The sequence below is a fragment of the Panthera leo genome, chromosome E2 (genome assembly GCF_018350215.1).
Source record: "Panthera leo isolate Ple1 chromosome E2, P.leo_Ple1_pat1.1, whole genome shotgun sequence".
Taxonomy (NCBI): domain Eukaryota; kingdom Metazoa; phylum Chordata; class Mammalia; order Carnivora; family Felidae; genus Panthera; species Panthera leo.
Window position 1 is genome coordinate 60,406,267 of NC_056693.1, and position 16,533 is coordinate 60,422,799.

Below are 16,533 nucleotides of genomic sequence, written 5' to 3' on the forward strand. Positions count from 1 at the left end.
CTGCTCGTCCGTGAGGCCGGTCAGGTTGCGCCAGTACGTGGGGAAGTCCTGGAACTGGAAGGTGTAGACGGCGCTGAGCACCAGCATGGTGTAGGCCACCACGAGCCACCAGAACGCCTTGAGCAGCTTCCTCCACAGGCTGTAGTACACCTGCCGGGCGGCGTGCGGTGAGGCCCGGCCTGGGCGCCCCCCGCCGCCCCCGCCCCTGCCCGCCCACTACCTGGAAGAGCGTGAGGCACAGCAGGAAGAGGAGCATGTACACGATCTTGTAGACGACGAGGCGGCCGGCAAAGCTGACCACGATGAACATGCCGGCGCACACGTAGATCCAGTACTTGGCGTACAGGCCCGTGACCAGCTCGCCCAGGCTCTGGAGCAGCGTCCGTGTCCGCGTGGGCTCTGCGGGCCGGGCCGGGGGGGCAGCCGGGGCATGGCTTCGGGGCCGGGCGGGGGGGCACCGCTCCCCGACCGCCCCCCGCCCCTCACCTCGGCGGGCCGCGGCGACCCCCGCGGCGACCCCCGGCCGGCCCCTCACCTGGGTCGGCCACGGCGACCCCCAGCAGGCCGGCAGCACTCTTGGCCCTCCTTAGCAGCTTCTCCTTCACGAACTGGCGCAGCAGGAGCCAGAAGGTCAGGTTGTACAGCAGCTGGGCGGGGCGGGGCGGGGGTGTCACCAAGGCCCGGCGGCCCGGTGCCCCTCCCACAGCCAAGGGCCGGCCCGCAAAGACCCGGGCCCAGGGGATAGCCCCTTGGTGCCGGTGCCCGCCTCCCGGGGGGCACAGTCGGACCCTGTCGCGTACGAGCACGGACGCGGGCGCGCGTACTCAAGCCCGCGTGACCTCACGCGTACGTGCGCGCTCACACAGCTCCCGGGACGACATGCGACCCGGCACAGACCTCCGGACCTGGCAACGCTCTGGCGTGCGGGACGCAGACGGGGCACCCGGGGCCAGACGCCGGGGGGACGTGTGACATTAGGGGAACCCGCGTCAGGGACCCAGGGACGGCGCCCCCGACGACACAGGGTCATCGTTCGTCCCCCCGACACTTGTTCGGTCACCGCTCTGGACCGGCCCGAGGGGACCCCGTGGTGACAGCCGGACAGCGGACTCCACGCCGTCACGGGTGCTCGTGCGGGAAGCGCAGGCCCCGCACGCACTCACCATGGCGCCAAGGTCCAGGCAAGGGTAGCGGGTGTGCTCCAGCCCCAGCTGACGCAGGCTGACGGGGCCCAGGGTGGTGGGCAGCTCGGGACGCAGGTCCATGGCCCACACGTAGCGGAGCCCGCACAGCGCCAGCCCGTAGAGCAGGATGAAGGGGGAGCAGAGCATGGCCAGCTGGTGACGACTGCGCACCGTCCAGATGAGGCAGGCCCAGAGCAGCAGCACGAAGGTCAGCCAGCTGTGGTAGGTGATACTCCACACCTGGACGGCGGGGCCGGGGGGCCGGGGGGCCGGTGGGCCGGGGGCACGCACACGGCACAGGGCACGCGTTCCCGTACACGCGCACACGCGCACCCACGGCGTGGCTCTCGGCCCGGCAGGCCACGGCTCCGTTTCTGGCAACGAGGCACCAGGTTCTGCGGAGCTCAGGCCGCCATCCGCCCCCCAGAACATCACGACGGAACCAGCAGCGAGGGCCCCCCGGACGGGCCTGCCCAGGCCAGCCGCTCCTTACCATCATGGCGATGAGGGCGCACACGTAGCTCTGGTCCATGATGAGATGGCCCAGACCGTGCAGCGGAGACACGTCTCTAGGCTCCGACAGCCTGGGGTGCACTGAGGGGTGGGGGTCAGAGGTCACCAGAGGGCCAGACCCCAGCCGGGGCAGTTCCAACATCAACGGGCCGGAGCCCCTCACCCACAGGAGACTCTGCCCAATAATTCTGCCGGTGGCCAGCGGGGGCAGAAAACGCCGGCAAAGGACCGGGCTCCCGACTGACACTGTCCCCGGCGTGTCGTGGGACCCGGGGCAGTCCTCACCCCACTCCACGTCTTGGTTTCCAAGACCGTGAAAGGACAGGTCGGACAAAATGGCCCCGACTCCCGTCCGGCTCTGTGCACGGGGCAAGTCCCCGGGGTGCCAGCTGTGGAGGCCAGCGAGTTCGCCTCCTGCTTCGCGCAAAATGGAAATCGAGCCTCAGGAGAAAGAGAAAAGCGCCCCGCCCTCCCCACGGGGCCGCTGTGGACACAGCGGCTCTAAGGCACATCCACCCAGGAGGCGGCTGACCGCATGGACCACAGGGCCAGCCCACGGGGCGCAGTCCAGCCCTCTGGGAACCGGGAGGCAAGTGGGGAGGGGGTGGGACACCAGGAGGTCCGGCAAGGTCTCAGGCAGCGGCCGGACCCCACATCCTGGCCCCGGGCAGGGTTGGCCCCAGACGGCACTGCTGGAGAGGTCAGCAGGGCAACACCACCCGGCGGCCACCAGGGGGCAGCACCAGCGTGCCTGCGGCAGGTGGCGTCCCCAGGCAGCCACGGGCAGCGTGGCACTCACGGGGGCGCTGCCGGACGGGGCTGTGGCCGGTCAGGTCGTGCACGGTGCAGCTGTCGGTCTCCCAGTCTGGCCCCGTGGTCGTGGGCGGCACGCGCTGCAGAGGCAAGCCGAGCCCCGGTGAGCCGAGCCCGGGGGCGGGCAGGCTCCGGCACCACGGCTGGGCGCGGGCTCCTTACCTGGGTGGCGCCCTCCTCCTTGGTGGCCGGGCCCTGGGGCCACTGATCCACGTGAGTCAGTTCCACCTCCTGCTCCTCGTCACGCCCGGCCGCCTCCTTCCTCTGCGGGGACCGGCACGGAGCTCAGCCCCTGGCCCCAGCAAGCCGCCCGGAGCGGGGGGGGGGGACCCCGGGGGGGGGGGCGCTGGCCCAGGAAACCCACCTGGTCCAAGGGCTGGTGTGTGCACAGCTTGAGGAGTGAGGTCACGGTGTAGTAGAGGAGCAGCAGGACGCCGGGGCTCACGTACACGGGCCAGTCGTGGCTGGTATCGAGGACCAGCACGTTGGGACCGGAGCAGTTGCTGTAGGTCACCAAGGCCTTGAGGCCGAACACCCTGCCCAGAGAAGGCGAGCCGCTGAGCTGGGCCGCAGGAAGCCAGGGCCAGGCGGTGGGAGGGGAGGGAGGGGGGGGGGGGGAGGGGACAGGGGAGGAGGGGAGGGGGGAAGGGGGGGAGGGGGGAGGGGAGGAGGGGAGGGGGGAGGGGGAGGGGAGGGGGGAGGGGGAGGGGAGGGGGCCAGCAAAGGCAGGCCTCACCTGGCCCAGATGCCGGCCGGGGGCAGCACGGCCTGGGCGAAGGGCGTCTGGTAGCAGTAGACGCAGATGAGGTGGCCGGCGCCGAAGCAGCCCACTATGACGCAGAGCGTGCTGGAGCCCAGGGGGCCGATGGGAAAGTGGCAGGCCCACCAGGTGCAGGTGGCCAGGAAGACCAGGAAATAGACGCCGGAGAAGGCCGAGGGCTGGGCGATGCCTGCGGGACGGGGCGGAGGCGTGACGGCGGGTGGGGAGCCGGACGGGCTGCCGAGACCCCTCCCCGCCTGCCGGTTGGTGCCGGGGCCCCTGCCCCTTGCCCAGCGGGTACCTGCCAGCGCCAGCAGCAGGATGGCCAGCGTCCGTCCGGCGGCCACCAGCAGCCAGTGGGCCGTGACCTGGAACCGGGTGGCCAGCCGAGACCTCTGCTTGGGGGCCGGCACGTGGGCTCCGCGAGGCCCCGCCGGGGAGCCGGCGTCCGCTTCCCTGTCCTCATCGTCCTGCCAAGGTCGTGGGGAGGGGCGGAGGTCAGGTGCACGGCACGCGGGCCACACAAGCGGGGAGGAGGCCTCCCTCGAGTTCACAGGCCCTCCTGGAGGTGGGGCCCGGCCCCGGCCCGTGGTGACGGCTGGCCCCGGGTTATTCCGGAACCCCGCAAGTGCCTCTTTACCTCCCTTTCTAGATCAGGGGGACCCCCAGGGCAGGGCAGGCCCCGCAGATTCCGGCATACGCCCTCGAAGCCCCTGGGTCCTGAGAGGCCCGAGTGCTGATTTTTAGGGAAAATACACCATGTCACCGCCCTTCACAGTTTACAGAGCACCCTCATGTCTGTGCCTCACGGTCTTGTGGCTGAAGCAGCACTTTCCTCGTGGGTAGAGAAACAGGGGCGCGGAGCAGACCGTGAGGGGCACCCGGTTTGACCCCACTCCCTTTCTGCTGCCTGTGGGGCTCCTGGAGAGCCAGGGGCAGGCGGGCCCGCCAGGCCGCACAGAGACCGGGCCTCCATCCCCGGTTCCACTCAAAGGTTTCCCAGAACGGAGCCGTTTCCTGGACGCCCAGCCCCGCTCCCCCCCCATGTCCCACCTGCACGTTGGATGCCACGCCCGGGCCTCTCCCAGGGGGTGGCACTCGGCGTCCAGACTAAGTACACAGGAGCCAGGTGACCTGCCCGTGTCCCAGCTCGTACCTCCTGGCTGTGCGGCCTTGGGTAAGTCACCTAACCTCTCTGAGTCTGTTTCCCGTCTGCCAGATGGGGGTGGGACCAGAAAGGTGCTGCCCTCACAGGGCAGGAAGGGAGTGGGGAGGCCATAGGGAGGAGTCCCTGAGCAGTGATCAGAAGCAGGGGCGGGGGCAGGCCAGGGGACCTGGGGCGCGGGACGGCTGGGACCCAGAATTCAGAGCAGGGGGCGCGGGGCCCTGAGGGGTGGAGGAGGCGTTCGCGGGTAGGCACAGCAGCCAGGCCTGAGTTCCCACCCGCGCACAGCTGGCCGAGGCCCTGGGAAAGTGTCCGCCAGCCTCTGAGGAGTCAGCGTCTGCGAGGGGGGGGGACGGAGGCAGCCGCTGGGGGGACAGGCAGGTGCTCGGGGCGTCCAGCCGGCCAGCCCTGGCTCCAGCCCCGACTCGGCAGGCCCCTCAGGCGGCCACAGGAGGCTTAGCACAAGTTTCCTCTCTCTGTCCCTCCCCCTGCGCCACCCCCTCAGAGCGTGCGTGCAGAGGCACGTGACATCGTGTCAGGATGCACGGCTGCCCTCGTACGCTGTCCCGCGTACGTGTGGGTGGCTCTGGGCTTTAAGACACGCCTGCGGAGGGTACCCCCAGCCCCTCGCTCTGAGGTCTGTCTACACCGGCCACCCCGGCCAGCAAGACGGCACAGGCTCTCTCATTTGCCACCGAGGACACCCGCAGGAAGGTGACCTGTCCCGGTCGCCGGGCAGACCGGAGTCCAGCCCCCCGAGCGACCAGGGCAGCGCTGTGCTGTGAGGGTGTAGGCAACATGGGTGGCTGGCCCTCTCCTGTCCTACCCCAGATTTCAGGATCGAGTCTGGCCCCTTCCTGGCAGAGCCGTTCCAGGAAGCCCTGACTCCGCCAACAAGGAAAGCAGAGGCATCCACGGCTCCCTGGGGCCCACACAGTGGCTCCCACCCGCGGCTCACTGGGGCCCACGTGCCTGTGGGAGTAGAGAGGGGTCACCAGGAAAAGGGTGACCCGAGGGCAGGCGGCAGGATGGTCCCAACCCTGGCTCGACCGCCACAAGTGCCTGGAAAAGCGACCTGACCTCCAGGCTCCCGTTACACCCTCTGAAAGTGGGATCCTAGCCTGGCCCCGTGGGGTAGGGGCAGGGCAGCCTGGGTCACCCCTGACCTGCAGAGGTGGGTGGGAGGAGCCTACAGGCCCTGGGGCCTCCCTGGCAGGGGACACTTGTGGCAGGGTCCCGGACAGTCACAGATCCCACGGAGCCCCGGGGCCCGGGCCCTGCCGCTCCAAGGCTGAGGCCATGTGTGGGAGGCCAGGCGGGGCTCGAGACCACAGCCCTGGTGGGGGGGCAGAAGGGCACTCAGGCTTCAGCCGTGGGGGACATCAGGGGCCCTGACCCTCACGCCTGATGCTGAGGGAAAGCTCCCAGAGCAGGACATCCCAAGGACAGTCTCTAGATCAGGACCTCCGCCACCCCCCACCCCGTGCCTAGAGGCCATCGACACTCCCTCGGGAGTGGCGTCCACCCTTGGTGCCCCCTGACGGCCAGGAGGTCGGCCCCCTGCACTGCCGACTCCCCACTGCCCCGTGGCCTCCAGGAACGGTTTCTTAAGGTACAGACACGCGTGGGGTCCCCACAAGTTCCCCCGAGATGGAACCCTCCTAGGACCGGGTCTGGCAAACACACAGGCTGAGGGGCTCACAGGGTAGCCCCTCGCCCCAGGAACGGGACACACGCCTTCTCTCACCCCTGAGACCTCAGCTCTCCGTAATGGACACAAACCGACTCTTACAACTAAAAAGTGCACGTTTGTCTAAAAATGAAACAGTCGCAGAGTCCTCAAACGGCCGCAAGGACCAAGAAGGCCCCGCCCCCAGCACGTGGGCACCCGGCCCACCGACGGCCCTCACCTGCTCCTGGGCGGGCTGGCTCCGCCGGGCTTCCCGTGCCAGGCGCCCACAGAGGCCGAGGCACACGGCTGAGACCACCAGGACACCCAGGTCGGGGGCCACCAGCCGGACGGCATTGGGGATGTCCTTCAGGTCCAGCCTGCGAAGGGGCAGCAAGTGCCCACCGATCGGTCAGGAGGGCAGGTGCCAGGCAGCGGGGGGGTGAGGGTGGGGACGGGAAGGGAAGGGGGGACCCCAGGGACTGGAGGCCCCAGGCAGGGAGAGGGCTTACCTCGTCACCCCTACGTGCTGGGACAGGATCTGCCAGGGGCTGCCTGCGGAGAGAGGCACGGGGGGACGGGGTCAGGCGGTGCCCCACAGCCCTGCCAGGAATCACCGAACACCTGGCCTCTGGGCTGCCTCTACTAGCAGGGAAACTGAGGCTCAGCCAGGCAAAGCCAGGGGGCCGAAGGCCCGGAGGTCTGTCTGCAGAGTGGGGATTCGCGGCCAGGAGCCCAGGCTGGGCACTCAAAACCCCCAGCCGAGGCCACGTCGGGGTCCGCGTGGGAGGCCCGTCTCCCAGGCAGCAGGACCGGCACGCCCACCTGGCCCTGGACTCCGCTCCACACCCCCTTCTGGACGGCAGTGTGGACACCGTCACCCGAAATCAGGAGCCCGGGCAGGGCGGGGGAGCCAAGCCAGGCAACTCCAGCTGTGGGGACTGGGCGCCCGCGGTTCACATGTCTGGAGTCCAGGGCGCTGAGGCCACTCCTTTCCGGAGCCGGGAGGGTGGGTGCCGGCTGGAAACTGCCCGCAGGATGAGGGGCCCGGGGCAATGGGGGTGGGGGGGGGGGGCAGGGCACTGAGGGCCCTTGGTGCCCACGGCCACATTTCCAGGTGCCAGAGGAAGATGCTGACAGAGAGAAGGGCCTAGAAGGCCAAGGCTGCCCCGAGGGCCAGATTTCGGGGTCCAGAATTAGCACCGTGCCTCACTCGGCCCAGCCCCAGGCCAAGTGTCACTGGCTCTTAACACGGCCCACGTGGGCTGAACAGAAATCGTGGACGGGCTCGGGGGCCGGCGCATATTAGGCAAAGCCTGCTGAGGCGGGGCGGCCGGCCTTTCCTGGGGCCGCGGTAGCCCCTCCCTCTCCCCTGGCCCCCAGCTAGCTGTCCCGGGCACCCCCTTCCCAGGTCCCAGTGGAAACTCACAGCTTGGCCCCAGGAGCTGGTCCAGGCGGGGCACGGTGTGCAGGCATATCTGGAAGGCCAGGTGGGCTGCCAGGAAGAGGAGGCTGAAAAGCAGCAGGGCTCGGAGGAGGCGACCAGCGTGACCTGCGGGCAGAGAGGGCAGGGGCGAGGCTAGCACAGGGCCTTCTTCCGCCCGTCCTGGGGGACCCACATCCCACCGGAGTCTGGGAGCCGGGCCAGGAGACCCCAAGCTCGGGCAGGGACAGGCCCACACGAGCGCCCCGTGTGCCTTGCCCCTGGAGAGATGTGGCCCCACAACCGGGGCCGGACCCTGCGCCCGGGGAGGACTCGTGGAGCCCTGGGGTCACCCTGCTCTGAGCGGTGAGCAGCTCACCCTCCGTGCAAGGAACGGAGACCCTGAGGGCCCCACGCTGAGCTCGAGCCCCGTCTCAGGACTCGGGCTGTACGCGGCTCGCCCCAGATCCTCACTGTGCCGCCAGCGGACCCCTGGCTCGGGGACAGAGGCGTCCCTCTCTCCTGCCCAAGGCTGGCACGCTCGGAGCCCCTGCTCAATCGTGTCCCCTCGCCCAGGGGTGGCCCAGCGGGTGAGACCCCTGGAGTGCCGTGTGAGCGCACCCGCCGGGGAGGCCGGGGCCGGCCCTTGCCCACGCACCGCCCCACCTCACTTGGCTGAGACTCAGAGGGGGCGAGGGGCTCCCGGGGGCGGCCCAGGCAGGACTTGGACGGCTTCGCTGACACTCGTTTCTAGGTCCCTCCCGGCCCCCGACCCTCGGTAGGGCAGGGGTGAGCGAAGGGGAGGGCAGGGTGGGGCCACGGAGCACTGGGAAGGAGAAATGGAAAATGAACGGAACGTCTGGCCGTCGGCCCTGGCCGGGCCGGCTCTGCTCAGAGCACCGGGCCAAGAGCAGGGGGAGGCCACGGGCCTCCCGTCAGGAGGAGGGGTCGGGCTACCTGTGGGCAGCTGTGCGGGAGCCTCAGGAGCCTGCGGGGGCGAGGGGCCGAGAAGGCTGAGCTTCCCTCCAGGCCAACCCCCCTCGGCCCTGCTCCCCCGGGCAGCCCCTCCCCTGCACACCTAGGAGGTCCCACCAGGAGGCAGTGGGGGAGCACCTGGCCGCCCCCGTGGATGCCCAGGCCGGCCTCGGGCGCTACGGGAGCCGAAGCCTCAAGAGCCAGGCTGCTGGGCTCCTCGCACACGCAAGAACCCGGGGGTCAGAGGGGCGAGCCCAAGGCTCGAGACCCCTGGCGGGAGGGCGCCCCCGCCCCTGCCTGTCGTCCCGTCTGGCCCCTCTTGGACCTCTGGCAAAGCGCCAGCTGTCACCACTCCCCTCGTCATCTGCCCCTCCTCATACCTAGTTCACTTCTCGGGTGGGCACGCCATGTCCCAGACCACAGGCCACCGCCAAGCCAAAGGGGCCAGGGCGCTGGCCGTGTGGCTGTAGCTCCCTGCCAGGTGGGGGCTGGCTAAGCCAGTCGTGGGAGAGGCAGGGAGAGGCAGGGAGAGGCAGGGAGGGGCAGGGAGGGGCAGGGAGAGGCAGGGAGAGGCAGGGAGAAGCAGGGAGAAGCAGGGAGGGGCAGGGAGGGGCAGGGAGGGGCAGGGAGGGGCAGGAGGGGCAGGAGGCCCGGCGCATCCGGCCAACACCACCAACCAACCTGGACAATCTCCTACACTGCCCACCTGAGCTCGGCTCGGGCGGCGGGAGGACGGCACGGGGTGGGGGGGGGCGGGCGAGGGGCTCCTGAACCTGCCAGGGGCGGGGCGGGCAGAGGAGCAACCCCTGAGGATTGTGAGGTTGGGCCCCGAGAGCTGGGAGCGGGAGGGGAAGGGGCGCTGGGGGGCCCAGAAGGTTCCGCCAGCTCCTGTCCCGGGGCCCGAACGCCACTGGCCCGGCCACTCGAGGCCTGCGCACACAGGGCACGACCCCCACCGTGTCCACGGCAGGGGAGAGGCGCGCAGAAACCACCCACCCTAAAGGACCAGGGGGTCGGGCTCTCCAGGAAGTGGGGCTGGCGGGCTATGGACCCGGGGGGCAGAGGCAGCGGGAGGGGCTTCCCAGAGGGGGTCTGTACAAAGAATCTGACCCGCAGCAGGAATCCCGGGCTTGCGGCCCCCAAAACCGCCCTGATAGCGGTGGCTATCCCCCACACCGTGGGGCGTCCCTGCCTTCGGCAGGGAGGGTACCTTGTCGACCACCGCCCTTCAGCCCTCTGGGCCTTCCTTCCTCACCCACCCACCCACCCCCAAAGGCCTCACTCGCACACCCTCTTGGGTCCAGTTGTTTGCAGATGCCCCATCTCCTGATGGGACCCGGCCCCTGGGTGCACGGGGCTGGGGGGAGGGGGACCCTTGGAGCGGCTCCTGGGGATATTCCAGGAAGAGTGCTAAGAAGCTGGGGGAGGAGCGCCCGCCGTCACACCCAGAAGGCTCCAGAGAGGTGGGGGTAGGAAGGGGACAGGACAGGGGGCACCCCACGAGCCTGAGCCCCGAGCCCTGGGAAGGAGGTTCTCCTCACAGGAGGCGGCAGGAGGGTGACAGGAGTCCCTGGGGACTCACACTGCCATCCACCCCCAGGGAGAGGGCAGGAGTACCGCAGGGCGGGGCCAGCCCTGGGGGTGGGCTTTGTCCTGAGGCGGGACAGGTGTTAAGTCCCTAAATGTGAAGCAGATGGCCCGGCCCTGACCCCCAGGCACAGGGACAGGGGACGGGGGCAGGGGTCAGCACCCTCGGGGCCCAGGCGCGTCAGACCTTCCGCCAGATGTCCAGCCTCCGAGCCAGCCCTAACCCGATGCCAGGCGCTCGGGCGCCTCCCTGCTTTCCTCTCTCCCACTCGGAAAATCCGGGCAGCCTCCCTGCTCCTGAAGGGCCGCTGAGGGTGGACAGATGGACAGACGGAGGTCAGGCAGGAAAGTCTCCGCAGCGCTCCCTACCCCTTGCCCAGCGGACCCCTCCCCCACTGCCCATCGGGGGGCCTGCGAACACAGGCACTGGCTCCACGGGTGGACGGATGGTGGGCCTGACGGACGGACGGACGGATGGGAGGAAGAGGGGGCGCCGGGCGGGGGAGGACCTGTGGGAGGTATAGACCCTGCGGCCTGAGCTGGACCAGATGTCACAGGCTAGGGAGGGGTGACCAGCCAGCCTGTAGGGGGCAGAATGACACCTGCCCCCTCCCTCGATGTCCACACCCCAATCCCCGGACCCTATGAACACGCTTCCTTACGGGGCAGAGGGGAACCAAGGCTGCCAAGCAGCCGACCTGAAAACAGGGGCTGACCTTGGACCCCCAGGGAAGGCCAGTGTCACCACAGGGTCCTAACGGTGGACGGGGGCGGGAGGGCCAGAGTCAACATGACGAGGGGACACTCGCCGGGCCATTGCTGGCTCGGGCGACGGAGGGAGGGGCCGTGGATGCCTCTAGAAGCCGGGACAGTTGAGGAAACGGGTCTTCCCGGGAGCCTCCAGAAGGAAACGGGGCCCGTGACACCGATGCCGGCCCGCGAGGCCCGTGCTGGTCTCCCGACCCCCCGACCGAGGGACGAGGCTGTGCTCCAGCGGCCACAAGAGGCTCAGACGCCTCCGAGGCCCGGAAGCAGCCAGCAGCTACACCCCGCGCCTCAGAAGGCGGCGCCTGTGGCCTGCCTCCCTTCACGGGTCCTCAGCTGTCACGGCCAACACGGACCTCGGCCCGGCCGGGGCTACTTTTTCACCCATCTCTGCCGGGCGCTGGCGCTCATGCTGCTGACGGCCCGCTTCTCCCGGGGACCCTCACTCAAGCCCGGGGGCCCGTCCCCCCTCCAGCTCCGAGGGGACCTTCCCACCCACGGGAGGCAGAGCAGCCTGTGGGGCAGGTCCCTGAGCACTGCCCTCCCTGAACAGCTGGGACAGGTATGGACGCTGATGCAGGCGGACAGAGGCGGCAGGAGCCCAGGGTGAGAGTTTGGACTCCATCTGTCCCCGTGTCACCTGGCTGCAGGCCCACACCTGTTCCCAGCGGGCCCGCCTGCCCTCCCGCACGGGGCTCCCGAGACGGGGCGACGGCCTTCTGGGATGGCTCCGCGCCGTGAGCCCGCCTCCAGACCAGACCCTCCTGTGGGCACAGCCCCTGCTGGGTTCCCCACGTCTGTGTGCCTGGTGGACACAGGAGACTACATGCCCACCCTCCAGGGGCTCAGGACCCCAGACGGGGCCTCGAGTGCCCAGCTACCCACACGACAGGGTGGCTGGCGATAACCCGAACCCCACGGAGCTCGCGCAGACGGCAGGAGCCTGACTTCAGGGGGTGGGGGCAGGGGCGGCTGGATATAAGGGGTTGGCCGCAGCCTCAACCGGCACAGTGTTTCTGGGGGGGGTGTGTGGGGAACAGGAGAGGGAGCCCGCAGGAAGACGGCCCGTCTCACAGTGCCCGGGAAGCCCCAGGGACAAGGGGGGATCCGTCCAAGACCCCAGAACACACGGCGAGAGAAAAGATTCTGAACTTAGCCAAAGGTCGACAATGAAAAACGGAGCTTGGGACCACCCTTCCTCTACCCCGGCCGTTGAACTGCCCGGGGCCTCCGGGGAGCACGCGGCGGCGCCCCGGCCCCTGGAGGCCCGGCTGGTCCTGTGGACGAGCCCCCCCACCCCACCCCGGCAGAAGCCACTTTGCAAGCCCTTACCTGGGACGCTGTGCGGAGAGGGGCCCGGGAACCAGGGCAACAGCAGCAGAAACAGCAGGTAGACCAGAGACAGGGCGTTGAAGCGGCACAGGCAGGCTGCAGGGGAGGAGAGGGCGGTCAGCTCAGCCACGCAGGGCACCCAGCCCGTGCCCCGGACACCCCCAGACGCCGCCCCCCAAATATCACCCCAGACCTCACCCCCTAAATATCACCCGGACATAATCCCCCCTGACATCAAGCCCCCAACATCGTCCCCCCCAGTCCACTGGACATCCCCGTTAAGCATCGCTCTAACCCCGGGCCTCGGTACGGCCCCCACAGAGCACGCGCCCCAGACACTGCCTGCTTGTCACCCTGTGAGGCCGGCTGCCTCCTTCCACGTGTGAGCAACCTCACTTAGCGTGTGGCACGTCACCCATCGCTCAGGATTCACGCTGTCACACCGTGTCCAGACCACACACGTCACCTGTCGCTCAGAGCACATGTCCGCTGTCACGCCGTGTCCCCAAACACACGTGTCACCCGTCAGAGCACATGTCCCCTGTCATGCCGTGTCCCCACACATGTCACCTGTCACTCAGCACACACAATGTCACACTGTCCTCCTACAACCAGTTCGTTTTACCAACGTCCCATGTTGTGATCCTCTCGTGCAGATGCTTGGGCCTCGTCCTGTCCGCCCGTGTCTCAGGGGCACCGAGGGGTGACCTCCCCCCACGGGCGGACAGTGACAACGTGGCTGACTTTCCTTCCTTTGTAAAATTCTATAGTTTCAGGTGCACACAGCACAACTGACCTCCGCAGCGCTCAGAGCCCTAACTCGCGTGCTCATGGGGACACGTCGGCCACCCCGCGGCCTCTCGGCCCCACTTCTCCGTGAGCAGGATCGTGGGGCTCCCAGCCGGTGGCCTGGCTCCTGTCTCCGCCTCTGAGAGCCGCGCGTGTGCCCACGGCCTGTCCCCGCCTTTGCCCTCGACCCCACGCCCTCCACCCCGCACAGCTGGACGCTACCTTGACCGAGGGCGGCCGGGGGGCCGGGGGACCCGGAGCTGGGCCGGGCCCCGGGAACCAAGGCCTGTGATGTGGGCGTCGTCGCCAGGGAACCGGGGGCCCACTCAGCCTTTCCTGGGGTGCCCGAGAGCGGGCTGGCAGGGCAGGTGGGCACCACTGGAGGGGCCCCCGGGGCGGAGCCGTCCCTGCCGCCCGTTCCTCCACCACCTCCGGCGGCAAGCGGCCCGGGAGGACGGCGCAGCCCGCCGAGGGCACCGGCGCCTACCACGAACCCGTCCCCTCCTGAGCAACCCGGCCTCGCGGCTCAGATGCGTGTGGCTAAGCCGACGGAGCTCTACTTTCCGCCAGAGGCAGAGTTTACAAGCTGTCCCGGGACCTACTCTCTGCCCCCCGCCCCCAGCCCCCAAGCGTGAGCCGCGACCCCGAAAGGACTCGGACCTCCGGGTGGCAGCCGTGTGGACAGCCAGAGCCCAAACAAGCTGACTCGAACTTGCCCATCTGGCTGCACAGACCGCCTCCTGGGGGGGCGGGGGGGGGGGGGGCGCAGGGGTGGCATCTGCTCTGGGAAAAGGATAGGCTAGAATAACAGTGCCTCGGGGAGGAGGCCACTGACCCGACCTGAGTCTCGAGCAGGGGGACCCCCTGGGGGCATGGCCAGGTCTGCGCCTTCGGTCACCAGGTGGCGACGGAGATCCCTCCTCCCTCGGTGGGGGGGGGGGGGGGGGGTGTGGTCACAGGTCTCCTCCGGGGTCCGTTCTGCCCCCCTTCCTGTTCAGACAGGCCTTAGCTGGAGCCCCTCCTACCCCTGGAGGCCTCGACGAAGGAGGAGCTCCCGGAGAACACAGGCCGCTGAGACCCGGGGGAACCTGCCGACACGCCCAGGCTTGCGGTCACCAGCAGGGGCTGTGCACACCTCTGCCTGTCCCCTGTCCTCGCCTTGTCTGGGGGCCCAAGGCCCTCACCCAGGCCGGGACCTTGGGCAAGCAGAGAAGCTGCGGGGGAGGGCAGGAGGGGCCGCGGCCTGGGGGGCAGACCCTTGACCGCGCAGCCGTGGGCAGCTCTAGGCCTCCGTTCCCACGTCTGTGCGACGGGGTTCACACGTCCTGCCTGAAGGGTCATCCGAGGGCCACACTGAACGGAGGACCAGGTGCAGGGCCGGGGTTCGAGTCCGTCCCACCCACCGCTGACTAAGCCCCTCCTATCACCCCAGCCTCGCGGAGGCCCCAGGAACCCCAGGGGGGGCGCTCCAGGACACCTCCCACACCAGGAGCCGCCCCAAGCACCGGCTCGACCAGAAATACGACGTTGAACAGCAAGCACACATTTTCGTTAAAAAAAATCCATCCGACCCGGCCCACAGGGCAGGAGGGAAATGCGTTTACGGCAAAGGCTCCTCACGTTCCTCTTTGTGCCCCAAGGGCCGCACTTCCCAGCCCCCAGGTCGTCTCTCTGAGCCACGGCGACCCGCCACGGCTCCCCAGAGAGGGTGGCGCTCCCTCGTCCCAGCCAAGCCACGTCCATCCTCCCGACGCCCCGGCCGCCTGCACCCCTGTCCTCGACCCCTCCCCCACCACGCACCCCGTGACCTCCCAGAGGCTCCCCCGCTCCGGCCCCGGGCACGGGGCCGCGGGTAGAGGCTCCCGGGGGCAGAAGCAGTTTCTAGGGGAGCAGGACCCTGAGGCCAGGATGACGGAGGGGACGGTGGTGCTTCCTGGATGTGGAGCTTGGGGGAGATGGAAAGTTCTGAGGCTGGGTGGTGGGGACGGCTGCACAGTATGGACACTGCACCTGAACCACTGCACCACACACTTAAAAACGGTTCGGGGCGCCCGGGTGGCTCAGTTGGTTGAGCGACTGACTTCAGCTCAGGTCACGATCTCGCGGTCTGTGAGTTCGAGCCCCGCGCCGGGCTCTGTGCTGACCGCTCGGAGCCTGGAGCCTGCTTCCGATTCTGTGTCTCCCCCTCTCTCTGCCCTTCCCCTGCTCATACTCTGTGTTTCTCTCTCACTCTCAATAATAAATAAACGTTAAAAAAAAACAAAACAAAACAGTTAAGATGATCAATTTCATGTTCCGGGTCTTTTTTTTTTTAATATTTATTTTTGAGAGAGAAAGAGAGCGCGAGCGAGAGCACAAGGGGGGGGGTCAGAGAGAGAGAGACACAGAATCCGAAACAGGCTCCAGCCTCCCAGCTGTCAGCAGAGCCTGACGTGGGGCTCGAACCCAGGAACCGAGAGACCATGACCTGAGCCAACTGAGCCCCCCAGGGACCCCTAATTTTTTTTAAGTCATCTCTACACCCAACATGGGACCTGAATTCACGTGGAGCCTGCTTCAGATCCTGTGTCTCCCTTTTTCTCTGCCCCTCCCCCCCTCATGCTGTCTGTCTCTCTCTCTCTCTCTCAAAAATAAACATTTAAAAAAATTAAAAAAAAAAAAAAAAAGTTGCATGTTCTACCGACTGAACCAGCCAGGCGCCCCTATGTTCTGTGTCTTTTACCAAAATAAGAAAATAAACATTTGAGTTCAGCGAAGGATGTCAGGAACCAGAACCTGAGGGCCAGGCGGGCCGGAGCCCGAGAGTGTGGGAAACGGCCCCGGCCTCTCCCACACCAGGCCGAGCAGAAGGGAAAGAATCTCTGAGAAGCTTATCTGCCCGAAGCAGGAAATCGGAGATGGAGAGCCAGAGGCGCGGCTGGCGGGGCACTGCCGGGTGGCCCGGCCCCGCGAGGGACCCACCGCGGCCCTCGAATTCAGCACGCGTGATCTGCCCGGCAGAAGGTCCGGTCTGGGCTCCGCACACAGCAGGGTGGGAGACGGCTTCCCAGCCACACCGACGAGGCTCCCAGGTGCCGGGAGGTCTCGGCCGGCCGCCCGCCTCAGGGCGCCAGCTCGCAGAGGCCCGGCTGCCGTCCCTCACTCGTCCGCCGAAGCTGGCACCAGGCGGGCGGGTGACGCCGGCCCAGGGGACGTGAGTGGGGGAAAGCCGGGCCCGCTGCCTCCAGCGGGCGGAGTGGCAGAGGGGGCTCGGGTCCGGGCCGGGCCGGCCACCCTCCCCTGGGAGCAGGGACTGGGGACGGGGCAAGAGGCCAGCAAGGGAGCACGGGCAAACCGGCCTCGACAGCGGAACTCGGGCCAGCGCTCGCGATGCGCTCCCTCCAGAGGAGGACGCGGGCCTCAGAGAGGAAAGGCTTCCGTGGTGGCGGCGGCCGGGGCTTAGTTCTGGACTCCTGGCTCCACATCCGGGCCTTCTGGGCCCCTCCGCGCGGCCATCGAGGCCGCCGGGCTGAGTGCCGTGAACGTGGCCTCACTGTGCCTGTGCACGCAGAGGAGGCG

The 16,533-nt window shown here is 68.6% G+C and overlaps 1 protein-coding gene across 5 annotated transcripts in view; it reads right to left on the reverse strand.

Moving 5' to 3' along the window:
- Positions 1-16,533, reverse strand: part of PIEZO1 (piezo type mechanosensitive ion channel component 1) — a 53,971-nt gene that overhangs the window by 15,642 nt on the left and 21,796 nt on the right. For 3 of the 5 annotated variants that reach the window (XM_042920855.1, XM_042920854.1, XM_042920853.1), the window contains exons 2-15: positions 12,187-12,282; positions 7,534-7,656; positions 6,617-6,659; positions 6,346-6,484; positions 3,572-3,740; positions 3,247-3,460; positions 2,875-3,046; positions 2,673-2,774; positions 2,497-2,590; positions 1,678-2,111; positions 1,164-1,424; positions 536-647; positions 221-399; positions 2-150 (exon numbers count right to left, since the gene is read on the reverse strand). In XM_042920855.1, the coding sequence (XP_042776789.1) occupies positions 2-150; positions 221-399; positions 536-647; positions 1,164-1,424; positions 1,678-2,111; positions 2,497-2,590; positions 2,673-2,774; positions 2,875-3,046; positions 3,247-3,460; positions 3,572-3,740; positions 6,346-6,484; positions 6,617-6,659; positions 7,534-7,656; positions 12,187-12,282 (2,287 nt within the window). The remainder of the gene's footprint in view (position 1; positions 151-220; positions 400-535; positions 648-1,163; positions 1,425-1,677; positions 2,112-2,496; positions 2,591-2,672; positions 2,775-2,874; positions 3,047-3,246; positions 3,461-3,571; positions 3,741-6,345; positions 6,485-6,616; positions 6,660-7,533; positions 7,657-12,186; positions 12,283-16,533) is intronic. The other 2 variants (XM_042920856.1, XM_042920857.1) reach the window with 2 other exon arrangements.